Source organism: Monodelphis domestica, chromosome 1 (genome assembly GCF_027887165.1).
Source record: "Monodelphis domestica isolate mMonDom1 chromosome 1, mMonDom1.pri, whole genome shotgun sequence".
NCBI classification, from domain to species: domain Eukaryota; kingdom Metazoa; phylum Chordata; class Mammalia; order Didelphimorphia; family Didelphidae; genus Monodelphis; species Monodelphis domestica.
This window is the reverse complement of record NC_077227.1, coordinates 228,598,914-228,626,167: the sequence shown is the minus strand read 5'-3', so window position 1 is coordinate 228,626,167 and position 27,254 is coordinate 228,598,914. Positions and strand designations below refer to the sequence as shown.

The 27,254-nt window shown below is 40.7% G+C and overlaps 1 protein-coding gene across 5 annotated transcripts in view; it reads left to right on the top strand.

The window, feature by feature from the left end:
* Positions 1-22,984, top strand: part of DGLUCY (D-glutamate cyclase) — a 118,318-nt gene extending 95,334 nt beyond the window's left edge. For all 5 annotated transcript variants that reach the window (XM_001371185.5, XM_056810521.1, XM_007472592.3 and 2 more), the window contains 3 exons: positions 4,015-4,134; positions 6,945-7,102; positions 21,593-22,984. In XM_001371185.5, coding sequence (XP_001371222.3) covers positions 4,015-4,134; positions 6,945-7,102; positions 21,593-21,736 — 422 coding nt within the window. In that variant the 3' untranslated portion in view covers positions 21,737-22,984. The remainder of the gene's footprint in view (positions 1-4,014; positions 4,135-6,944; positions 7,103-21,592) is intronic.
* The last annotated feature ends 4,270 nt before the right edge of the window (positions 22,985-27,254 follow it).

Sequence of the window (27,254 nt, the reverse complement as noted above, 5' to 3'; positions counted from 1 at the left end):
ATAATTGTAGTGCGATCTTATATTATTCCTTAAAGACTGACAGCTTCCATGTCTACCTAGTTCTTCTTAATAGTGGATAGAACACTGGGTTGGGAATCAGGAAGACTGGTCTTCCTGAGTTCAGATTCTGTCTCAGACACTTACTAGCTTTGTGACCCTGGGTAAGTCACTTAATCCTGTTGGCCTCAGTTTCCTCATCTGTAAAATGAGCTGGAGAAGGAAATGGCAACCACCCCCGTATCTCTCCAAAAAAATCCCAAATGGGGTCACGAGGAGTCAGAGACAACTAAAAAAATGACTAAACAACAACAGTAGTAACTTAGGTGCTCTGGAAAGACATGATACTTTTGAAAGGGTTAAACCAGCTCTCAAAGAGCTCCAGTCACTTAGAGCGATGGGAGAATTAGGATCTCTCCTTGTGTTCATTTACATCTCCGTCTGAAGCCTCCAAAGTGTTTCCCAGACTCATTAGTCCTCTCAGCTGCCTCTGAGGTTTCAATGAGACAATTAGGTGCCTCTGAAATGATTAGACAATAGCTGTAAATTGCTTTTGAAGTTCCCAGAAAGGCTGCTCCAGAAATAGAGGGCAGCATTCTTCTCATTATTGCCTCTTCCTCTCCAGCACCTGGCCTCCTGAGCTGGAGGATATTTGTGTTTGGGGAGGGGGGAAGATTGGAAAAGGAGATTGGCACCTCTTGGCCTCGTTAAATGACCCAGTGTGGCATAGTAGAGAGCCCTGGATTGGATTCAGGAGATCTGGGTCTGAATACTTTGATTATTAGCCATGGGATCTTAGAGAAGTCATGGAACTTCTCTGAGTCTGAATTTCCTCATCTATAAGAAGAAAAAGGCAGCATGGGATTGCACAGTGGTTAGGGGAAGTTAGATGGCATGCTGGACAGAACATTGGGTGTGTGTCAGGAAGATCTGAATTTGAATCCTACCTCAGACACTAGTGTGATCCTGGTCAATTCACTTAACCCTGTTTGCCTCAGTTTCCTCATCTGTGAGATGATCTGGAAAAGGAAATGGCAAACCACTCCATTATTTTTGCCAAGAAAACTCCAAATGGGGTAATAAAGAATCAGACATGATTGAACAACAAAATCTCATTTATTGGTTCACAAGCCCCTTGGGGGTCCATGGCAAATGTTAAAGAGATTCATGCTAAAAATTCTTTAATGGTACCATAAGCAGTAAATGAATGCACAAATTGTGAGAAGCATATTAAATTGCCCTGGAAGTTCACGGCATATTTTGTTGTTCTCATTGAAAGGGTTCACAGAATACAAAGCACTGGGAAAGCAAACCAGAGTTCTGGACTGGGAATCTGGAGAAACCTAAGTCCAAATCCTTCCTTTGATATTTACTAATGGTGTGACCCTAGGCAAGTCACTTAACCTTTTGAGCCTCAGTTTCCTCATATGTAAAAAAAATTATAGTGCTTGTCAGATGAGATGGTATATGAGATGTCCTTTATGAACTTTAAAGTGCTATGGAAATATCAGCGTTTGGTAAAAATGGACTACCTGGGTTACCTAGTTTTCAGAATTATTTTGAGGAAAGTAATTTACAAAGAATTAGAAAGTGTGAGGTATCATTTTTATGGACCCAAAAGCACTAGTAAAGGGTTCTTAACTTGGGGTTCACAGACTCCCAACAGGATTCATGGTTAGATTTCCAAGAGTCTGTGAACTTAGATGAGAAAAAAATTGATCTTATTTTTGACTAAGCTCTAACTGAAATTTAATGTTTTCTTAAATTATGAAAACAATATCCTGGTTTTTAGGTTTCACTAGACGCCCAAAAGAGTCCATTACCAAAAAAACAGGTTAATAACCCCTGCAGTGGGGTTAGATGCTGTGGGGGAATTCTTAATATTTCTTCTTGAAGAATTAAGCTTTCTGAGGTTGCCTGGATATACACAAAAATTCATTTAAATAGCATTTGGAGCACTAGATTGGAAGGCAGGAAGACTGGACGTTAGTGCTGGCTCTGTTATTAAATTGCTGTGTGACTGAGTAATTCACTCCTCACTTTCTGAACCTCATTTCTTCATCTGTAAAAATGAGAGGATGGAATTAGATGATTAGAACAATATCTTCAAGACTCCCTATGAATAGTCCGTGGCTTCTTTTCTCATGTCTTTCCCTAGCTGGTGCTCCTTTTACTTTGGTTTCCTAGTTCCTAAATATGAAGAGGTAAACCATGGCCTGGTGCCTCAAACTCTGCCCAAATATCACTCCCTTTGGCTCATTATTTCCCAGCAAAGAGTTTACTCTAGGAAATTTCTCAACATAATTCCTGTCTAGCTCTCCACTGATTTGAGAAAGTCTTGAAATCTCATACAAGCACTTAGGGTAATAGAGCAATGTTAGAAGAGGTACCAGACAGACAATTCCAATCTACCAAAAATGTAGCCAATACAAAGGACTCACCAAGCATCTCTAAGCAAAGCAAATAACAAAGGACTCACAGATTCCCATAAACAGATCAGCATAATTCTCTTCTCTCTGATGGTGAGTTTTACTTTTCTCGGGGATCCTTATAGTTTGGTCTCCTCTTTATAAGGGAACTGTACTTGGGCTTTCCAGTTATGCAATTTCTGATGGTGTGTATGGGATGTACAGGGAGGACTAGCACCTCTAGTAAGAGGACTTGCCAAACACTTTTCAGGGTTGTTCACCCACCTTGGCATTCACCTGCCACCCGCCTGTGACTCCAAGAAGCTGCAGCTTTGGCTATATCCCAGGAAAAGTGCCTCACCAGATAGGCAGACTTCAAACCTGTCAGCGAGTTAGGGGGACATCTGCTCCTTACATGTGAAGTCTTCCCCTGGCACAATGGATGGATAAGAACAATTTGTTCTAACTGCTGAAGCAGAAGCTGTAGAGGGGTTACAGCTTGGTCAGACATGGAAGAAGCCAAAGTCATCCACTGCATCCCAGACCATTAGCAGTCATCTTGATTTTGTCTTGCCACTAGATTTCAACGATTCTGAAGAAAAAGGGTCAAGCTGATGACTATGTACAGCTCTGCCTCATCTCAATCCAATTCGTGCACAAGCCAACCCTCTGATGTCTTTGGTCCTCTGAAAATGTAGGGCGAACAACCACAATCCAAATATTTCAGTGATGATGCCTTTGCCCTCCTAAGCCAGTTCCTATCACCTCAGTATTTCTTGGACTTCCTTTCTGAAACTCCACAAGAACTTGAGACCCAAGTTTGAGGCCTGACTCCTCCCAGTGCCCCAGTTTCCTCAACTGTAAAATGGGAATAAGAATAACACAAAGTATTTTCCATGTATTATCTCATTTGAATATCATATCAACCCAGGGGAGAAGGTGCTATAATTATTCCCACTTTACAGATATGGAAATTGAGACACTGAGAAGGATTTTTTGTTGGTTTTGTTTTGTTTGCCTGGGGGTCATGCAGCTAGTAAGGGTCTAAGGCATTACTGGAATTCAAGTCTTTCTAACTGCAAGAACCATAATATATCTGCCACATCCCCTAGCTGCTCCTCCGCTTTTTTGTTGCTATTGATGTATATTATTTCATCAAGACTATGGCATCTTGTTTTATTGAATACTTTTTATCTTCACTTCCAGCTAACATTTATACTCATTCTTTTACTGCCACTCCTTGAAGAGATGAAATGGCAATTTCAAGAAACTAAGCTCAAATGGTGGGATTTCTGGCAGTGTGTTAAAAAGACTTGGTCCTGGAATTTAAAGGGATCACTCTCTCAATAAGCATTTTCAGGAGTCTATTATATCAGTGAAGAAACAACCTATATAGAAGTAGAGATGGATAGTAGACCTGTGATTTCATTGATATAAAGTACTTGTAGAAAAGGGAATTGCCTCTACCAGTGCAATACGCTAGCTCCTCTACATTTATGTCACTTAAGCCTACTCTAAATAACTCATCTACCTCAATTGACAGGTACAGTCTTGTTTAAGAGATGTTGCTCACTAGACTGGTGTTTATCCTTTCCCCCTTCTCGTCTAGGTGTTGGTGATGGAGGGAATGAACTTGGAATGGGAAAAGTCAAAACAGCTGTGAAGAAGCATATCAAGAATGGGGATGTCATAGCCTGTGATGTGGCTGCTGACTTTGCTGTTATAGCTGGTAAGATGGACACAGAAACAGTTGATGATAAGCATTCATTAAGCACCTGCTAAATACCTGGCACTGTGCAAAATCCTAGGAATACAAAGAAAAAGCAAAAGACAGTCCTGCCCTCCAGGAGCTTACTGTCTAATGGGAGAGGCAACATGCAAATACTGTAAATATGTACAAATTGTGTTATCAAACAGTAAACATTTATTAAGTGCCTACTATGTGCTAGATACTGTGCTAACTGCTAGGGGTTCAAAGAAAAGCAAAAGACAGTCCCTGACCTCCAGGAGCTTATAATCTAATGAGGGAGGCCACATGCAAATAAATTTGTACAAATTATATAGTCAATCAGTAAACATTAATTAAGTGACTACTATGTGCCAGGCACTGTTCTAAGTGCTAAAGGTACAAAGGAAAGCAAAAGACAGTCCCTGCCCTCTAGAAGTTTATAAACTAGTGGGGGAGACAATATGCAAAATTTTATATATACATATGTATGTGTAAGTACACATACATATACACATTTAAGCAAATTATATAATCAATCAATAAATAAACATTAATTAAGCACTCACTATGTGCCAGGCACTATGCTAAGCACTGTGGATACAAAGAGGCAAATAACAAAATATACAGAATAAAGAAGAAATCATTATCAGAGAGAAGGCACTAGAATCAAGAGGAGTTGAGGAAAGCTTCCTGTAGTTGGTGGGATTTTAGGTGAGACTGAAAAAAAACCAAGAACAAGGAGAGCACAGGAGGAAGAGCATTCCAGACATGGGAGACAACCAGAGAAAATGGCCAGAGCTGAGAGATGGAGAGTCTTGTTTGCAGAACAGCCAGAAAGTCAGTGTCACTAGATCAAAGAATGGGATACATTGTTCTACCATAATGATTATATAATATAGGCATTATATTATATAATCATTATAGAGCAATGTAGAATACTAAATATATTTGATGAATAGAAATATATTTAAATAAATATAATAATATTATTCTAGATGTTTTATCATATGTTATAATCATATAATAATTCATATTTATATAGAACTTCATAGTTTAAAATTTCTTTCCTTCTAATATCTCCATGAGATGGGTAGGTTTTATTATCCCATTTTACAGAAGAAGAGATGGAAGGTCAGAAAGGTGAAATGATTTGTCCAAGGTGAGACAACAAATAAGTGACTTCAAAAGAACATAAAATCTTTTGGCACCAACTTTAGCATCCCTTTTCACTCTAAGATCAGTATCAAGGGTTAATCTCTTAATGTTGAGGATCATTAAATGCCCAGGGATGTTGTGAAATCTCTTCTTCTGAAGATAATAGGACTGAGAGGGCTTCTTGGTGACTGAGTGGATAGAGAGCCAAACCTGGAGACTTGAAGTCCTGGGTTCAAATTTGATCTCAGATACTTCCTACCTGGGTGATCCTGAACAAGTCACTTACCCCCATTGCCTAGCCCTTACTACTCTTCTGTCTTAGAACCAATACACAGTATTAATTCTATAAGGATGATATTAGAAGTTAAGTCTTGTTATAGTAGTTTAGAGATAAGAACTAGAGAAGCTGGCTTGAGAAAAAATTGGAGCTTGAAGGAGAGCTGAGACGGAGTGTCAGTTTCAAATTTTGACATTTTAATGGAGTTTCTGTGGCAGTTACTCTCTGGCAGGTAGTGGGCAGTTACACTCTCTCTCAGAGTGCTGGGAAGAGGTAACATCTTTTCTCTCTCTCCTCACTGTCTCAGGTAGAAGGAAAGGAGGGAAAAACCTGAAGGAGCCAAGTGATTTTCCTTTTCCAACTTGGTAAACACCAGTGACTATCTATTGTTGTTACATAAATTGTTTTTTATAAATATCTGAGAAGACCAAAGAAAGACCTGGTCTTTGGTTTGGACTCTGAGTCTGCTAAGGCTCAGAGTCCTAACTTGGTTCTTGCTGAGGCTCAGCCAGCTAGCCTTTGTTATTTTTATAACTAGAAGACAAAGTTAAGAATTATAAAGATTTAACTATTTTTCTTTATTATAAGGAAAAGATACCAAGGGTGTGGAGGGTAGAATGTGTTTTTGTTCAGAAGTGATATAATACTAACAAAAATAAAAGCATGAAAAAATTTTAAAAATTAAAAAAAAAAGAATTATAAAGATAATAGTGTTAGTTTATTGTAGAATAGTGAAAATTTGGGTGAGTCAGATGAGGAAGGATCAGTTTAGCCTGTGGAAACAGAAGAAGCAGTTCCTTGCAGAACCAGGGAGTTTTATTTGGGTGGAATTGGAATCCCTTAGAGTTAAGACTTTTTTTATCCTTATATTTTTTTTATTTGGTCAATTTTAAACATTATTCCTTGGTTACAACTCATATTCTATTCCTCCCTCCCTTCTCCCTGCCCTTCCTGTAGCCGATGCGCAATTCCACTGGGTATTACATGTGTCCTTGATCAGAACCTATTTCCATGCTGTTGATGTTTGCACTAGGATGCTCATTTAGGGTTCCTTATATTTTCAATAAACAGTTTCTTTTATATAACAAGAATCTCCTTAGCATCCTTGAGCCTGGCCCTGAGGAGGAGTTCACTTATGAGCTTCACTTAATTGATATAAACTGAAGATATTTTGTAAGCACAGCAAGCAAAGCATCTAATCAGTTTATAATACATAATCAATTCATTGTCTATTCTTTTTAGTTTTAAGATGGAAAGTAAGGGTTTAAAAAAAAAGCCCTCTTCTTCCCAGACAGCTCAGGGGTGATTCTAAAGAAATGAACCAAGATGTCTCTCTTGTCCTTTGTTCCTGTGATTTAGCTTCTGTTTTCTGGGTCAGGTGTTTCCAACTGGGGAGGCTATGCTCTGGCCTGTGCACTGTATTTACTGAACATGAGTGACATACATGGGCGATACCTACAGAAAGCTGTTGGATCAGCCGCCACCTCCTCAGGAGCACCACCAGCCTGGGCTCAGGCTCTCCCCTCTGTCATGAAGGTAATGCACTGCTTACTGCTCACGTCCTCAAACGAAGGGGGGTGGTTCTTGTTTATCTGGCTTATCTCTCCAGGGATAGAGATTGCGACCCTTCTACACTGATCCAGCCTTAGAACTTTTGTGCATGGCCTCTCATAAATTAACCACATGGATCCATTCAACTTGCTGGAAACCTTCATCCCATTCTCTTGACATCCCAAGAATACCATTGGTACACTCTGTTCATTTGTCATCTCTCACTCTTGCCACATAACCAGCCCATCTTCTCTGCCTATCCTACATTTCCTAAATTGCCATTAGTCATCTTTTACTCTTCTTTTCCTTTAAAGTTTTTGCTCACACCCACCAGGTACCCCATCCACTCACAGCCCTCTGGGCGATGTTTACTCTCAGCTCCTTGAAGAGACATCAATAGGATATTGGCATGAAAGAGATAAACTTTTGTTTCCAAAGGAAGCTTGGGGTCATTAAAGGTCCTGGCAATTTCTTGAAGGTCATTTATCCTCCTTGTACTTCTTGTTCAACTCCCAAATATTCATGATCTCCCAGCTGTGTGTAATGAAAAGCTTAATGAAATCAAAGCCATGGGGGACTGGGACAAGGCATATGTCATCCCCATCATCCTACCTGCTACTGGACTTGCCCCAAAGATCCTTTCAGTGAACTTTCAGCAGATGAACTGACATCGTAATACTTTTATTAAATTGCAAAAAGCCATTATTTTGTCTACCTGTGCAATCTATTCTTCAGAAAATTAAATATAAAAGAATAATAGCAGAATATCAGATTGCCCTAGAATTACTTCTGTCTGAGCACCACTGAAAAGATGAGAACAAGATGATTAATAATAACAATAATTTATTGACCCACTCTTGGGCATATTCCCTCTACTGATGATTCAAACAGCAATCCATGTCTTCTCATCCTTTGTGATTTTTGTCCCTGTCCTTTCATAAATTATCTATAAAGAAACCACCTAGATAGGCTAGAGATCATCTCCTAGGCTTTTAACAGGATAGATTTCTTTTTTTTCTTTAATTTTTAAAAATGTTTCCATGTTTCCATGATCCATTTTCTTTCCCTCCCCTCTCCCCTGCCCACTCCCAGAGCCAACAAGGAATTCCACTGGGTTATACAAATAACAGGACATCTTTCAACTGTTGAACAAAGGACAGCTCAGTAGATTGAGAACTAAGCCTAGAGATGGGAGATCTTGGGTTCAAATATGGCCTCAGACACTTCCTAGCTGTGTGACCCTGGGCAAGTCACCTCATTCCCCACTGCCTGGCCCTTACCACTCTTCTGCCTTGGAAACACTACACAGTATTGATTCTAAGACAGAAGGTAAGGGTTTTGTTTTGTTTTGTCTTATTTTTTTAGCTGTGGAACAAAATTGAGCACACAAAATAATGAGATAAATAGCGCACATGTGCTAATGTGTGTGGGGGCAGGGAGGAGGAGGTGACAGAAGTGCTTTGGCAGAGCAGATAAAGGACAAAGCAACACAGACTAGGGAGTCAACTAGGGCTATAATGGATAGAGCTCGCACGGAGGAAAACCTGTCTTCATGAATTCAAATCCAGCCTCAGACAGAAGCTCTGCGGCTCTGGGCAAGTCGCTTAACCCCGCTGGCTCTAAAGTGAGCTGGAGAAGGAAATGGCAAGCGGTTCCAAAGAGAAAAGGCCCAAAAGGAGTGCCGAGAGTCGGATGTAAGGGGACAAGCACGACCAACAATCTGCCTCTCATAAAGGACATCTTTACGACTTGAGCTGAGCCTTGAATGACGAACAGGAGAGAAGAGAGCAGGGCCTTCCTACCAGAAAGAGAAATCCTGATCCAAGGCATGGCAGCCCAGCCCAACTCCCATCTAGAGACTGGAAAGAGTCTGGGAGGCAGAGGAGGGGGAGGGGGAGGGAGGTGATCACTGGGCTTGAACTGGGCAGGAGATGGGGGGGGGGGCAATGGGTCCATTTAGGGACAACCCACAATGCCCAGCTGAGGAATTTGACCGTAATGGGATATAACCATTAGTGAGCCAGAGTCGCTTTTGAATAGAGGGGACGCCAGCACAAATGAATTTCTCTTTTTCTTGCCCACTCTGGACGGCACTTAGAGGTCTTTGTTGTGTTAGTGGCGTTTCACCTTAGGCGATAGACTGGCAAGTTGGAACGTGTGTAGACAAGGGCCTGAAAGTCGGCACATGGAAGAAGGGACCAGGGAGGGAGAAGTAAAGACGCCGAGGAATTGAAAAGCTGTCAAGTATGCAAAAAGCTGACATTTGGAAACAGGAGTAATATAACCAATCTAATAATCATTGGCATTTATTGTGAATAATCAGGGATAATAACTGGCATTTGAATGGCACTTTGAGATGTGCAAAGCATTTTACATATTGGAACAGTCCTGAGAGGCAAGTCTGATTTTTATTCTCATTTTACGTTATTTCTCATTTTGTAGAGGAGGAAACTGAGGCCGGGAGAGGCTAAGTGACTTTCTCAGGGCCACAAATCTAAATAAGGGTCTTCCTGACTCCTAGTCCAGCTCACTATCCACTGTGCCACCTAGATTGGATTTATAGGAGGACCTCATTGTAGTAGAACAAGACATTCCTAGACGCTTTGTGTAAGCTGAAAATTATGCATAGTAGCGAACCCCTTTGTTTAATAAGTATCTTTATATGAGCATACTGTGGCACTTATGACTTTTCTTAGGCTTACCAGAGCTACCAGCATCATTACTCTTCAATTTGGGGGCCATTATTTTTTAACCCTTACCTTCTAAGGTTTTTTAACCCTTACCTTCCGTCTTGGAGTCAATACTGTGTGTTGGCTCTAAGGCAGAAGAGTGGTAAGGGCTAGGCACTGGGGGTCAAGTGACTTGCCCAGGGTCACACAGCTGGGAAGTGTCTGAGGCCAGATTTGAACCTAGGACCTCCCATCTCTGGGCCTGGCTCTCAATCCACTGAACCACCCAGCTGCCCTATATTTTGGGGCCACTGTCAACTCCTAAATAGCATCAATGAAACAAAGGGAAGCATTGCTTTGACTCAGACATGACTTGAACAAACTACACCTGCCATTTTGGACTTTGTGTTTTTTAGAATGGTAGACACATCCATCCATCCATCCATCCATCCACCAATTAATTCATTAATAAACATTACTGATTGATTTTATTCTGAACTTATTGAGGTTGCAGCAATTAGCACTGATGGAGGGAATATCCATCGATGAAATCATGGATCCTTGAAGTTTGGAGTAAAACAACTAACTCTTCTCACACTAACACTTCTCAAAGGGAGAATGAGTGTGATTGGCTGAACTGCTGGGAGACTTTCTGCTGCTTAGGAAAATGGCTTGGATTTAATGTCATTTAAAAAATGTGTGTACTTTTTCTGCTTTAATTTTTTCAATTGTCATTTATGCATACCTGAATTCATGTGTGTTGAGTTCACATAAAATAAGGTCTTGGTGTATTTTGTGTAACTGCAGATGGAAGAGTTCAGCTGTACTGGAAAGACTTTAGAGGCTTTAGAGTCAGAGGAACATAGGTTCAATCCTGGCTTTCCCTCTTACTCTCTGTGTAATCTTGAAGATTCTCTCTAGGCCTCAGTCTCTTCATCTGTAAAATGTGGGAATTGGGCTAGATGATCTCTAAGCTGTTATGTCACTCTAAAACAGTGATCCTATGATTACAAGTTAGGGCAGTGCAGGTTTTCCATCTCCTTCAATATGATAAAGAACTTTATAAGAATTATAAGTATTTAATACCTCAGACTTCCCAGCTCTTGGGAGTAGGGATAGGGAAATGTTTGGGGCTTTCTTGCATATGATCTCTGACTCACAAAAGAAAGAATTATTCAGAGCAAGGAAATAGCCCAGTCTGACTTCAACCAGCCACGGATGGAAAATTCACCATTATGGTTTTCCATCCGGTTCCCCTGCTTTTCCCTTTGTGCAGAAATGGGTTTCCTCTTCTGTTTTGGGAAATTATGTGTTATTGTTTCTGGATGCTTACATATTTTTGATATTATCAAACTAAGTTATTAGGATTCCAGAAGACCACTTCCCTGGAGGGTGAGGGAGGAAGGGAGTGTTGGCAAAGACTTAAGTCATCAAAGAAAACCTGGGGAAGTGGGCGGAACTGATGACCTGAGCCAAGAAAGGCTAGACCTGTCTTTGAATTAAAGGAATGCCAGTCATCTCTACTCTCCAAGTAAACTGAGAGAGTTTAGGAGTAAATAAATCATCATCCTCATTTTGTAGGTGCCTCAGAAGGGAGCTTGACCTTTAAAACAAGAAGCAATCAAGCATCTATAGCTCCTGGCTTTATAGAAAGTGCTTACCAAGAGGCCACAAATAAGACTAGGATTAAACAAAACAGAAGCTGAGCTTCATGAAAGTAGAGAACTGGGCTCAACACCTAGGGAGAGTCGGAGCAACAGAGACAAGAGAAGTCAACAAGTCAAGTCAACAAGCATTTATGAAGCACCTTTTAAGTGCCCAGTTGAGAAAGGTAAAAAATAGCCCTTGTCCTCATGGAGCTCGATATCTCCCCCCGCCTACAGGGGGAGATGACGTGGGAAAATCTAGATACGAAAAGAGAAATGTCAAGATATCTTTGGGGGAGGGTTTCAGAGAAAAACTAAGATTGAGGAGGCCTGGGAAAGGCTTCTTAAAAAAAGGTGAGACTCATTTAACAAAAAAGCTAGGGAAGTCAGAGAAGACAGATGGAGATAATGAGAGAATCCCACCTATGGAGGACAGTCGGTGAAAATGTCCAGAATTGATGGATAGAGTTTTTTGTGTGAAGAATAACAAGAAGACCTGTCTCACTGCTTCACAGCGCACATGGAGAGGAGGACGGTGTAGTAGGACAAATCAATTCAGCAAGTATGTATTAGTGACTCTGTACAGAACTCAGACATTTCCTACCTACATGACTGAGCAAGTCACTTAATCCTGACTTTCTAGCCCAAGACCCTCTTTGTCTTTGAATTTATTCTGACATAGCAGCTGGGTGGCTCAGTGGATGGAGGGCCAGGCCTAGAAGTTCTGGGTTCAAATCTGGCCTCAGACACTTCCTAGCTGTGTGACCCTGGGCAAGTCACTTAACCCCCATTGCCTAGCCCTTACTGCTCTTCTGTCTTGGAACCAATTCATAATATTGATTCTAAGATGGAATTTAAGGGTTTAAAAAAATAGATAGGTTCCAGTGATCCTAGACTTTACATTCTAGTATAGGGATAAGATACAAGCACACATTACTATAAGAAAATATTCCATAATCAGTGAGGTGAATGCTTTTAAGGTTATTATTGACCAAGTCCATTTTTTGTAAAGCCTCAGTGAGGAGTTGGATCAGTCTGAAATCCCCAATGGTAAAAGAAGAAAACTGTGAGAGCCAGATAACTAGTTCTCTTTATGTTCCAAGGATCATCAGGGGTGGCAGAGCTCTGGTCCAGAGGGTCAGTCAGCTAACAAGCATTTGGTCTATTCCTGCTTGCACTGTGTGTGCTTTCCCCAAGCTTATGGAGGGCAGGGGGTTTGTTTGCTTCTGTTCTGTTTCTTTTTATCTCTGGCTCTTAACACCACGCCTGGAACTTAGGAAGTGCTTTGTCGATGGACTGCTTGTTGATAGAAATGCTGACTTGAGAAGGCAAAAGATCTTTTGGGAGGAATTGAGGGTCCCTTTGTGACCTGGAAGAGAAGGTGAAGGAATAGAAGCAGGGGGTACTTCCAAGCAGTCCATCTAGTGTGCCAGACACTTGACAGGGTCAGGAATCTGTACTCGCTGTGATGATTTCTTCTTTTAAAAAATATTAATTTTTAAAAATGCTAATCAATTAAAAAGTAATGAATTGGTTTTAAAAATTAATATTTTAAAATAAAATTAATTTAAAATATTTTCCCTCAATTTCACGAAAGAACAATTTTTATCCCTTTTTTTAAAAGTTTGAGCCAAATTCTCACCTTCTTTCCATCCTTCTCCCTGAGATGGCAAGTACTCTGATACAAATTTTACATGTGTAATAGTGTAAAGCTCCTTGATCATTTCTTTAATGGAAACATCCAGGTGTCTACTACAGCCCCACATGATGGGTTCAGCCTTGAGGAATTTCTCTCTAGTGACAGTTGAATGGGCCCATGTTTCCTCTTATCCATAAATTTCTCAAACAACTTTTGACTTGGGCTTGTTTTTTAGCTCTTTCTTAGTAGTATTCAGTCCTCTTTACAAACAACAGTCTGATAAATGTTTTAATCCAAAGCATGCTTATTATAAGGGATAGAAACAACAGCAATGGATCTCATGCCTGTGCCCAATTAGCAACAGAACAGGTATATTTTCTCCTCCCTTCCACCATCTCAACAGAAACAAAACTCATAGCCAATAGGAGGGGTCCTGGCAGTGGAGGGCATTATCAGCATCTCCATTCATTTTACCTGCTTCTCCTGAAACCTTGGGTCCCTCATTTCCTTTTTTAAATTTTTTTAAAAAAAAAACTTCTTACTTTCTGTTTTAGAATCAATACTGAGTATTGGTTTGGTCTTTCATTTTATTTTATTTTTAATTAAAAAAAAAACAAACCCTTACCTTCTGTCTTAGAATCAATACTATGTATTGTTTCCAAGGCAAAAGAGCAGTAAAGAGTAGGAATGGGGGTTAAGTGACTTGCCCAGGGTCACACAGCCAGGAAGTATCTGAGGCCAGACTTGAACTCAGACTTTCCATCTCTAGGTCTGGCTCTCAATCCGCTGACCTACCTGGCTTCCCTTGTCCCAATGGTATCCATGTGACCAGTGCCCAATTGTCTCAGCACCCAATCCCACAACATTTGCATAACCATTATCTGTGTGATCATGGGCAAATTAATTATCAAATGACATTACATAAATAACGCTCTTTGTAAACCTTGAAGCACTGTAAATACAAATGCTATTATTATTATTATCCTTCCAGATTTCAGTTTCCTCAACTGTAAAATGCATAGGTGTGCCCTTTCCCCCTTGTTTCCTAATAATCTTTTCTTTTTCAATTCAAATCTTGACTTGGTTAGTTCCCTCCCTCTCTCTCTGGCTGGGTCTTAGTAGGTTGCAAGATGCAATTACTGTGCCTGAAAAGGCTGATCCCAGGGGCCAGCCTTCTGGTCTCCAAAATTAGCTGTCAGTCATGGAATGTGGGTGCTGGCTACATCTAACCCTACTCTCTCTCTTTTATAGACAAGGAGACTGAGGCCAACTAAATCAGGGAAAACAGACAGGCACAGGCTCAGACCCAAGCGTAGGCCTTTCTCATACATCATGCTTCATTTTCAGATGGCAACCACATCATGTTTTTATAATAAAAGTATTTTATAATTTTTTATAATAGAATTTAAAGAATATAATGATTTATTATAAAAATATAATGCATATAATATGTACTAAAATATAAGAAATTCAAACTTATATGAATATAAGTTTTTATAATACAGTTTTTATAAATAATACCTCATCATTTTTTAAAACTCTTACTTCCTGTCTTAGTAAGAACTCTGAAGGGCAAGGGCTAGGCAAACAGGGGTAAGGGACTTGCTCAGAGTCACACATCTGGGAAATGTCAGATTAGATTTGAACCCAGGTCCTTTTGACTCCAGGCCTAGTGCTCAAACCCTGTGCTACCCAGCTGCCCTTTAATAAATGTTTATTGACATTGACAGGGGGGGGGGGGAAGTGGTACCTCTAAAGGTTTCTTTTTTTAAGCATTCTTTTTAGAAGTTTTGGGGTTCCCCCCCCAAATTACTCTTGTCTTTATTGACCTAAGGGGAAAAAAAGAATGTTTGTCCATTTGCATCTGAATAAAATAGGGCTGAGAGGTAGAAGGTGTCAGCCTACCTTTAACCAGCAGATCAAAGGGGAGTAGAAGAGCCCCATTCATTCCAGAGCCTGGAAAACGTCCAGTGAAGCCGGGCAGCAGGCAGGAGCTTGAAGCCCAAGCGTGTGGTCATTATTTCCTTCCCACTTGACCTATTTATTCCCTCACACTTTGGGAATTAGTGGAGTGTAGACGGAGGGCTGGGTTTGAATCTCTAGTTGGCCTCAGGTATATCTATAAAGTAAAGGATGGGTTAGATGCCTCTCTAGAGGCCCAAATCTTGGCACCTACAGCTCCTGGGTGACCTGGCATCCCTCTGATCATGCCATTCACCTGATTGAGCCTCTTTTTAAAAAAAAATCCTTACCTTTGTCTTGGAGTCAATACTGTGTATTGGCTCCAAGGCAGAAGAGCAGTAGGGGCTAGGCACTGGGGGTCAAGTGACTTGCCCAGGGTCACACAGCTAGGAAGTGTCTGAGGCCAGATTTGAACCTAGGACCTCCCATCTCTGGGCCTGGCTCTCAATCCACTGAGCTACCCAGCTGCCCTCCTAACTGAACCTCTTGAATGGTTTTCTGTTGCCCACCCAATAAAGTATAAACTCCGCATCTGTCCTCAGCCTCAACACTGTCCTTATCTTACTCCAGCCTATCTTTCTGGATCTTCATCTCCCATTTCGATGACATCCTCATTAGGCTGCTGGCATTAGGAGAGAGCTCAGAGACCATCCAGTCTAAGACCTCCATGATCAGAAATCTCCTTCCCGAGAAGTTCCTTAGCCTCCAACTTAAGAACTAACAGAGGAACAGGCTGGCCCAGGACCTCCTGAATGAGCCCTTCTTTCACTTTTGGATAGAGCTAACTGTTAAGACTAGAGCCAGGAAGATCTGACCTTGCATCCAGCTCTGAAAGCTTCATAGCCGTATGACCTTGGGCAAGTCACTCAACATCTGTGAGTCTAGAAGGCAACTTGGTGGCTCAAGGTGTTGCGTCCGGAGTCAGGAAGACCTAAATTCAAATTTGGCCTCAGACACATCTTAGCTGTGTGACCCTGAGCAAGTCACCTTACCTTTGGATTGCCTGACAAAGGGATCCGCTGGATCTGCTGGAGAAGGAAATGGCAAACCACTGCAGGACCCTTGCCAAGAAAGCCCCATGGATTGCCACGCTCCATGAAGTCCCGAAGAGTCAGATGTGACTGAATGAACCAAAAGCCTGATGAGAAGTTTCCAGGTATATCGCCTTTGCATCTCTCCCTCTGACATTTCCTTAGACTGGGACCCGAGGCCGTGTCTGCTTCCTCCCATCCTCAGGTTGACCCTCTTGATCCAGATCCTTCTTGACAATGGAGTTGTTTAACGTATTTTTGCTCCTATTTAGTCCCCTTCCAAACCCTCCCAGATTCCCGAGTGTTGTCCATGGGGGTGAGTGGGAAAGCCCGGCCTGTCCAGCGCCCTGGGTGGTGGGTCCTCGGAGAGATTTCTCGTGGGCCATCTCCCTCCCCCCTGCCTTAGCCAGCAAACCCTGGGCTCTGGCCAGAGGCCACTGCAAAGGAAACCAGAGTGAGGGAGAGGATGCCTTACCAGTGTGGAGGGGAAATAAAAGGCTAGGGAAGCCCCGCTTTCCATGAACAGCGCGGAGTATTTCAGGAGCTTCCCTCACCGCCATCCATTAGTTTAAAAAAAAAAGGTTAAGACAGCAAAGCCCTGTTTGTACATTTGATGCAGGGCCTTTTCTCCCCGCCCTGCCCCATCCCAGCCGCTGCAGCTGCCCGGAGTGCCCTGGCCCGGCTTCCAGTTAACATTCGGGGACGACCCCCTCCGCCTGGCACACTCTACTTTTGAGAGCATTCGGGCACGTGCCAATAAGACTGTCTGGATAGGTGTGTGTCTGGGGGAAGACTGTGTGGTCCCCGATATAGGGAGCTGGCCAAGATGGCGAGGCAGAAAGAAGCTCAAAACCACCGTGAGGCTCCTCTGCCACCATTTTATGTAGTTATTTATTTGGTCAATTTCAAGCATTATTCCATGGTTGCAAGAATCATATTATTCCCCCTTCCCCCCCCCCCCCCCCCCACAGCCGATGGGCAGTGTCATTGGGTATTACTTGTGTCCTTGATCAGAACCTATTTTCTTGTTGGTGTTTGCACTGGGATGTTCACCAGAGTCTACACCCCCAGCCATTTCCCCTCGACCCACGGATTGAAGCAGTTGTTTTTCTTCGGTGTTTCTACTCGCACTGTGTTTCCTCTGAATGCGGATAGTGGTTTTCCTCGTAGAATCCTCCAAGCTGTTCAGGGTCACTGCATTGCCGCTAATGGAGAAGTCCATTACATTCAATTGTACCACAGAGTATCAGTCTCTGTCTGCCTCCAATTTTAAAATGAATAGAGGAGACAGAGGGAAGCAACTTTCAAGAAGAGAAAAACCCCATAGAGAGAGTCCCAACTCCCCATTCCCCAACCGTTACTTCAGTCCCCCACCATAGGGGGACTTGCTCCAATTGTGCCAAGACAGAACTGCTACTAGCTATGAGACCCCAATCAGGTCTCTCCAGGACTCTCGGTTTTCAGTTCTGTCAACTCTGAATCAGTCAGTCAACCTACTACGTGTCAGGCACCAAGCTCAAGGACCTCACTCTCTGATGAGAGAGGGACACGCAAATACAGAAACAAACAAACAAACAAATTAATAAATAAATAAACAAATGAATGAATAAATAAATAAATGCAGATGTTGAAGCAACATCTGTAGGGTAAAAAAGAGATAATCATCAGAGAGAAAGCACTAGAATTAAGAGGCCCAGGAAAGGTTTCCTGAAGGTCCTCTAAGGCTTCTTCCATCCATTCCATGTTCTCAACTCTCTTCTGAGTCTAACATTCTTTGTTTCAACATCCCATGTTATAAGGTCCCTTTCAGCTCTAATGTTCTATGTTCTCATATTCCATCTTCTAAGGTCCCTTCCAAGTCTGGCATCTTATGATTCTGCAAAGATAACTGCTAGGCAGCTGCTAAGAGCACTAGATTTTAAATCTGGAGTTGCTCGGTTGTTTTCAATTGTGTCTGACTCTCTGTGACATTTTGTTTAGGGTTTTCTTGGCAAAGATACCGGAATGGTTTGCCATTTCCTTCTCCAGCTCATTTGAAAGATGAAGAAACTGAGGCAAACAGGGTGAAGTGATTTGCTCAGGGTCTCATAGCTAGAAAGAGTTGGAGGCTAGATTTGAACTCAGGGAGACGAGATGCCTTACTTTATCGCTAGGTTATCTGATACTTTGATCTTGGGACCAACTTGTACTTCAAATATTTATAGTAAATCATTAAGCTGCCAATTGTTCCCTAAGGACTCCATGGCACAGAATAGGGTATTTCAGGTTCATGTCAGTTATGCCCCACAAAGGAAGAGAAAGAATTACTCCGTGACTACAAAAGTGTTTTCTAATTTTAAAAAAAAATTGTGATTCACTTAAAAATAAAGAATAAAAATTAAAACAATGAACAGGAAACAAATTCCCTGGCTGTGGGAAATAGATGATCTGGTCAGGGTACCATATCCTGTAAAAGTTTTACAAAGAGAACAAAAATAGAGAATCCTCCTGGCCCTTCTGAAGGGAACTTTCTCATGCGTTGGTCACGAAGAGTGAAAATGAGAAGGCAGAGGGTTGGATTGTTCTCATTTGGAAACAATCCAAGAGAAGGCAACAAATATTGTGTCTTCTGAGTTCAGCGTACTGTATGGCATTAGCAGAGATTTAAAATTTAAATAAGACGTGGTTCCTCTCCTCATGGAATTTAGTCTGGGAAGGAAAAAGACATATCTATAGGTAACTAGAATAGGTGTTTTATAAATTTACAACTACTTTATACACCCCCCCCATACCACCTCCCCTACCTTACAATTTTAGGACTATGGATTTAGGACTGGAAAGGAACTCGAGGTGATCTAATTCACTTCTTCATTTTAAAAATAAACTAAGACCCAGAGAGGTTAAAGGCCCAAATCAGAATTTGAACCCATAACTTAAGCAAAAGATTCCTCCTCATACTTGAATGAGAAAATGATGCAGAATGAGTGAGCAGAACCCAATGAACAATTTACATGACAGCCATGACAATGTAAAGGACACTAAGACTGAAAGACTTCTGGACTTTGATCAAGATGGTGGCCAAAGCAGTGATGACTTCAGAGGGCGGATAATGATAAAATATGCCTCCTGCTTTACTAGAGAAGTGGTGGTCTTGGGGTACAGAACAAGATACACATTTTCAGGCATGTTCAATATGTTGATTAATTTTTCTTCACTTCTTTTCTTTAAATTAGTAAATATTATATATTAATATATTATATATTATATATCACATATATAATAGCATTATTCTATTAGGGTGGGTATCATTAGGAAGTGAAATTCTGATTAAACAAAGAATATCAATAAAAATAGAAGCCATCCATCACAAGCTCCCTCTTCTCCCCTTTTCTAGATCTCAAATTCTCTTGCCATTATCCTTCATTCTCTCCTTTACTCTGGTGTCTGATAAAGATGTGACTCTTCTTACCACAGGCAGCAACTCTGTGGGTACCCTTGTTCCCTCCTATAGCCTGTCCCCATAAATATCTTTCTCTGACTTTGAATTTCTCTCTTTCTACTGACTCCTTCCCCACAGACTGCCTACAAATAAGTCCAGGTCTCCTCTATCCTAAACAACAACAAAATAACAGTCCCTCAAGCTCTTGTCCTTTATCTTTCTTCCCTTTCAGAGCAAAATTCCTTTTAAGAAATGCTGTCTGTCTTTTTTATTTTTATTTCTTCCCCCCTCACTCACTTCTCAACCTCCTGTGGTCTGGCTTCCAAACCCATAACTACCTGGAAACTGCCCTCTCCAAAGTTTCCAATGATCTCTTCATTGCCAGATTTCTCAGTCCTCATCGTCTCTGGAGGATTCAGTGCTTCCCCCTGGATACTCTCTCCTCTCTGGGTTCTCCTCCTGCCTTTGTCTTTTTTACTAGGTCATCATCTGTGTTCTGTCCTCCCCAGCCGTGGGTGTCCCCCAAGATTCTCTCCTGGCACTTCTCCTCTCTTTACAGCTTCTGTCTCAGTGGCCTCATCAATCCTCACTAGTCAGTTATCATCTCTACACAGACGAATCCTCGATTTATATCCAGCCCATTCTCTCTTCTGAGCTATAATCCTGCATCACCAAATTCCTTTTGAATATTTCTGACTATATGCTCCCCTACACATCTCAGGCCCAACATGCTCCAAACAGAACTCATTATCTGTCCTCTCAGACCCAGTCTAACTTCCCCGTTTGCTGTCAAGGGTACCACCATCATCACCTTGGCAATAATGTTCAACTCTGCATTTTCCCTAAACTCTTATATCCAATAATTTGCCAAACTCTGTCATTTCTACCCCTATCACATCCCCCATCTGTCACCTCTTCTCTATTCACCCAGTCACCACCTTTGGTCCATCTATTATCATCTCTCTCCCAGATTCTCTTTTTAGTATCATTCTAAAATGCTTTCCAGAATGGTTTGGACCAATTACAAATTTCACTGATGGTATATCAGTATATGTGTCTTCCCTCAGCCTCGCCAATTTTTGACTATTTCATCTTTTTGCATCTTTGCCAATTCCCTGAATATGTGATGAAACCTTTGGAGTTGCATTTCTTTTGTCATCAATGTCTTTATTCACACAGTTGCTTTCAGTTTGCGAGTCTTACTTTGAAAACTGTATTCACATTCTTTAATTTTGTGGAATCTCAGAAATATATGCATAAATAAAAATATATGTACAGGTATATCCCTTATACATTGAGAATTTCCTCATCAAAGTTTCAATATGTTGAGGGTTGACATAAGAAATTAAATGGGAATTTTGGGGGGAATTTTGCAGAAGCTTCAGACAACATGTGAAGGCCAGCAGATGGCATGCACAAAAAAAGCCTAGAAACTCAGAAATACATAAAATATATGTAGAGTATTATATAATATTTTGTTTTATTTTTTAACTTTCATATATTGAAATTTCTCTTTCATCTAGTATTTTTACTTAACATTGACCTACATGTAGCCTATGACTAAATACTTAACCCAAATTTTACAATAAGGTCAGACTTCTCTAGTATGAAGGGAAAGCCAATAAATTTTACTTGGATTTTCTGAATTGTGGGACTACAGCCTAATCCCTATATGTGGAATACACACACACACACACACACACACACACACACACACACACACATATATATATATATATATATATATATATATATATATATAGTTTGTATGTGTGTGTATGTGTGAATCTTAGATATACTTAGATATACTCAGAAATAATTGATGCTGAGTGTTTTCCCAATCAACAGTTTCTCTTTTTTATTCTGGTTACACTGATTTTGTTCATGCAAAAACATTTCAGTTATCTAATGGTTATTAGTATGATCTTGGACAAATAATTTAATTCCTCTGAACTTAATTTTCTTCATCCATAAAATTAAGATAACATTTACACTCTCTATTTCATAGGGTTACTATAAAAGAAAGGTTTTGTAAGCTTTAAAATGCTAGAGAAATATGGATTATAATTAAATTCATTTAAAAAATTTCCCTGTCTCCCATTTTTTCCAGGAAGAAAAGATGTTGCAAATCCTAATGAAACACAAAGTGCGGAGTGGAGTAACTGGCGAAGTGGGAATGGTGGTAGATGGTTTGCCCTTCCGTGGCATTCATGCTGAAATGATCCAACAGTTGATTGATGTTTCCACCATGTAATACACACACACACACACACACACACACTATAACTGCCATAATTCTTTCTAGTTCTCTTCTTACCCCCACCTCATACATATGTGTATCACCCTAAAGTGGCTGCGCAGTATTCTTGTCCCAACTTGGAAGAATTGGGAGATTGTAAAAGAGAAAACCTAGAACATGGGTAAGAATCCAACTCATGGAGATGTGCATTTCACAGGTAACTAGAAAAGGATGAGAGGGAGGCATTCCTCTCCTCACCTTCCACTTGTCCAGGAAGTCACAAGACTGGGGATATAGAACCTCCCTTCTAGACTAGCTTTGCAAATTGACTGATGGTCCAAAAAAACAAAAAAGCGCAAAACCATGCATGATGGTGCCATGTGGTTTAGCAGGATAAAGTAGAAAGAACATTCAATTAAAAAACCAAAAACAAATTACTTTCTGTCTTAGTAACAACTCTAAGATAGCAGGGCAAGGGCTAGGCAATGGGGGTTAAGTGACTTGCCCAGGGTCACACAGCTGGGAAGTGTCTGAGGCCAGATTTGAACCCAGGACCTCCCATCTCCAGGCCTGGTTCTCAATCCACTGAGTCACCTACCTGCTTCCAAAAGTCCTTATTTTCAAGCTTCTATTCCTTTGAGGAAGACAGCTTACATAATTCTAAATATACACAAAATGTTCTACAACATAATGGGATGACTCTGGGCAAGTCACTTAACTCCAATTGCCTGCCTCTTAGAACTTAGAATTGTCTTCTGCCTTGGAACCAATAATTGATTCAAAGTCAGATGCTAAAGGTTTAAAAAAACAACAATAATATAATGGGATGGGGTGAGGGGAAGCACCAGCAGCTGAGAGCATCAGGGACAGGCTCATGTGGGAGGAAGCTTTTGAATTAAGCTTTGAAGGAAATCTGGTTTCTAAGAATCAGAGACAAGGAGGGACACATTCCAGGAATGGCCTGCAATATGGATGCTTTAGCTATTATAGGCCTAATACCGATTGTGATAATGGCTTTTCTGATGACATCAATGAAATGGTTCATAAAATTTGCATACTACTACTGTGGTTATTTTTAGAAGTGAAAAGTTCATTTTAATAGCTCAAGGGCTAGTCAAATATAGAAGGTCACTCCAATTCCCTCCACATGGGGCAATATGTGACCCTGAAAGCATGAAATTACCCAGAGCCACCAGCCAGCCAAGTAGTAATACCATTGACATGGTTTTGATATTCACGAGAAATAAAATCAATTTCTAAAGATGGCGGTCATTCATTTCAGTCTGTCTCCATCCCAGCCTTCTGGGGCCCTCCGTGCTAATGACCTGATCACAACATTTCCTCCTGCCTAATCTCTTGTGGAGGGGCTCAAGAACAAGGAAGCCGCTAAGGAAGACATTGGAAGCACCCATAAGACAAATACTTAGGAATTAATGCTTTGGACAAATATCTTCCCCAGAAAACCCTATCCTATCCCCTTCCAAACTTCTCCATTACTGTGGACGGCACTACCCTCTTCCCAGTCTCCCAGGCTAGGAGTCATCAAGACTGCTCACCATCCATCACTCCCCCCAAAGCCGATCCATTGCTGAGGCCTGACAATTTCACCTTTGTAGGATTTCTCCAATACATCCCCTTCTCTCCTCTGAGCCTGGGCCCTCATCCCTCATTCCTGGACTGTTGAAGTAGCCCGCTGGTGGGCCTGCCTGCCACAAGTCTCTCCCCACCTTCGTCATCCATCATTCAGCTGCCAAGTCATTTCCCTAAAGCAAAAGTCTGACCATGTCACTCCCTACTTGGTAAACTCCAGAGACTCTGCATCACTTCCAGGATCAAATATAAAATCCCTCTGTTTGGTGATCAAAGCCCCTTATAACCAACTTTCCAGCCCTCTTGTACCTCATACCCCTTTATGTCTGTTTCTTTTTTAAAAAATCTACCTTTAGCTCCCATCTTAGAATCACTACTATGGATTGGTTCCAAGGCAGAATAGCAGTAAGGGCTAGGCAATGGAGGTTAAGTATCTTGCCCAGGGTCACCCAGCTAGGAAGTGTCTGAGGCTAGATTTGAACCCAGGACCTCCCATTTCCAGGCCTGGCTCTTAATCCACTGAGTCACCTAGCTTAAACACTTAGCCCCAATTTTGTAAAAGTGGCCCCTTGCTACTCTTTTGTCTTGGAACCAATACTTAGAATTAATTCAAAGATAAAAGGTAAAGGTTTAAAAAAAAACCCTATATACTCATCTTTAATGTGGGGACTCTACTCTGCCCCTAACTGTGATGAATTAGCCATCCATGAGACTTGCCTCCAACATAACTACATCTAATTGTACTTCCTCAAAATCTCTGTTCTGCCCCCTTCCCCTACTATGAATTCATCCAGCTTCCCTCATGCTGCGCCAGGCACTTATAACCTAATCTCGAACAGGACCATGGAGAAAACCCACAATCTCACCTCTCCACCCCCACCTAAACCGCCCCCAAAGGTGTTCACTGTGGTGACTAGTAAGGGAGAATCCTGCCAACCCACCTTTAATTTTGAGTGGGGAAGAGTGAGTCACACAGGATGAGCTGGCACGGATGCGTAGCAATCAGCATGGAGATCTCATTACATTCTTTCTCTCCCAATCCACCCTTCCCCTGTACTGCCTTATTTCTGATGTCTCCTGGGTTCCTTCCAGTGAACTGAGCTCACCATCTCTGCATCATCCTTTGACTTCTCCCTTTAACTCATCCCACATAGATTTACCAAATCTTGTCCTTTCTATCTTGACATTTCTCCCAACTCCTCTTCATTAACTTGACCTCCATCCTCGTTAGGTGCTTATCGCCTCTTGCCTGGACTATTCCAGTGGCCTCCTAATTAGCCTTCCTTCCCTACAGTTTCTCCCTACTCTAATCTATCCTCTGCATAGCTGTCAAAGTACCTTTCTTACTGTACTCCTGTGTGACCCTGTCACACTCCTCAACCCACCTCCCCTAACTCCATATTCTTTGCTGATATCCTACGACCCCTACGATCAAATATAAAATCCTCTTTGACATTTAAAGTCCTTCAGAGTTCAGTCCCAAACGACCTTTCCCCTCGCCTTACCTGTATTGTACAGGTCCACCAAAGAGGTCTTATTGCTTTTCTTTCTATTCATTTTACAAAAACACAAAGAAACATGAAAAGGAAATCAAGGTATGATGCCAACTGTGATTAGGATCCCATAAAGAAAGAAGAATGGATAGATACTGAAAACTTTCGGCTGGATGAAATCTAAGACAATTACTGTGTTTATTTTTACATTGTATATGATATCTATCCCTAGAGAAGCATGATGCCTATCAAAAGCTGCTTTGTTACTGACTTATGACCAAATTATTTGACTGTTGCATTGTGTATCTCTTGATAATAAAGTATCTAAAAATGAAGAAATTGACTTGTTTGACTACGTAGATTGACAAAATTAATTAATGAAGAACAATAATTATGCATGAATCTACCCTATGTTGACATATATAGATATTTTTCAAAAATCATGAAGCACTTATTAAAACATAACAGAAATGTGTAAACAAAACTAAAACATTCTATAGAAACAAAGGAAGGCTATGATGCTATAAGGAATGATGAACAGGATGATTTCAGAAAGACCTGAAAAGATCTTTGTGAACTGATGCAGAGTGAAAAAAGCAGTACAAAGTAACCGCAATATTGTGGAATGAGCAACTGTGAAAGGCTTTACTACTAATAGCAGTAAAATAATCCATGACAATTTTGAGAGACTTATGAAAAAGAATGCTATCCACCTCCAGAGAAAGGTGTCTAGGGATGCAGATAAAAGCATATGATTTATTCCTTGTTTATTTGGATATATGTTTTGGGGTTTGGTTTTATGGGATTGTTCACTTACAAGAATGAATACTATGGAGATAAAAAATTAAATTAAAATTTAAAAATTAAAATAAAAACATACATAATAGAATTTCAAAAAAGAAACAAAGAAAGACAACTAGAGAGATATTAATTGTTCATGGTTGGGTCATGCTAATATTATAACAATAGCAATACTACTGAAGATTATTTTAGATTTGGTGCCATACCAATCAAACTTACCATAGGATTGTTTTGTAGAACTAAAAATAATAAAGATTAAAATAATTTGGAGGGCAAAAGGTGAAGACTGTCAATTAAAATAATGTAAAAAGTGGGAAAGAAGGAGACCTAGTAGTATCACATTTCAAACTATATTTGAAAACAGTAATCATCAAAACTGGCTAAAAAAATAAAAGTTATTTCAGATTGCTCACCATATCGAGGAGGAAAGAGGAGACATAAAGAAAAAGAAAGAAAATTTGGAACACAAAATTTGAAAAAATGCTTTAAAAATTTACATGTAATTGGGGTGAAAACAAAACATAAAAATTAGGAAATGGTGAATGGAACAGATTAGTTACAGAAGACTCAAAAGCAATTATAGCATAGCATTTGATAAACCCAACAACTCCAGCTACTGAGGTAAGGACTTATTCTTTCACAGAAACTTCTGAGAAAACTGAAAAGCAACCTGCAATACATTAACTTTTTAAAATTAAATTAAATTAAACTAAAAAGTAGTCTGGAATAAATTAAATCACATCTTATGCAACAATAAGCTGCAAATGAATATGTGATAGATATAAAGGTTATAATCAATCAGTAAACATTCATTAAGTGTCTACTATGCATCAGACATGATACTAAGCCATGGGGATATAAATATGAAAGGCAGTTCCTGCCCTCAAGGAGCTAATAATTGATTGAGGAAAAGGCAGTATACAAAAGGAAACTGAAAAGTAGGGGAGAGGCTGCTGCTGGTGGCCCAGGAAGGTATCCTGGCACAAGAGCATGATGGAGAAGTCAGTCAGAGAAATTCCAAGGGAGTGCAACCAAATGAGAAGTAAGGTGTCTAAGCTGAGTTCTCTCCATCAACTGAGGTTTGGAGTTCATGGTCCCACCTCCAATCAGAGAAGTAAAGGGGTAGTGATGTGGCTGTCGGGATCTTACAGGAGCATGTTGTTCAGTTGTTTCGGTTGTGTCCCGTTCTATGTCCCCATTTGGGGTTTTCTTGGCAAAGACAGTGGAGTGGTTTGCCATTTCCTTCTCCAGCTCATTTTACAGAAGAGGAAATGGTGGTAAACAGGGTGGAGTAATTTGCTCAGGGTTACACAGCTAGTAATATCTGAGGCCAGATTTGAACTCAAGAAGATAAGTCTTCCTGACTCCAAGTCTGATGCTCTAGCCACTATGCTATCTGGCTGTTCACCTAAGAGGATGAGGTTACCTCAACAATTAATGTGTTGGGGCATGGTGGAGAAGTCAGTCAGAGAAGTAGTAAGGTAGTATATCCTGGTGAGAGGGGAACCAGGAAGGATACACTTCTCATAATAATGGATAAGACAAGAGTTCTTGACAGAGAAAAGAAACAAAGGAATCACAGGAGAGAAAAATAGGCAATTTTGTTTGCTTAAAATGAATCAAAAAGTTCTTACCCCCCCCCAAATTAA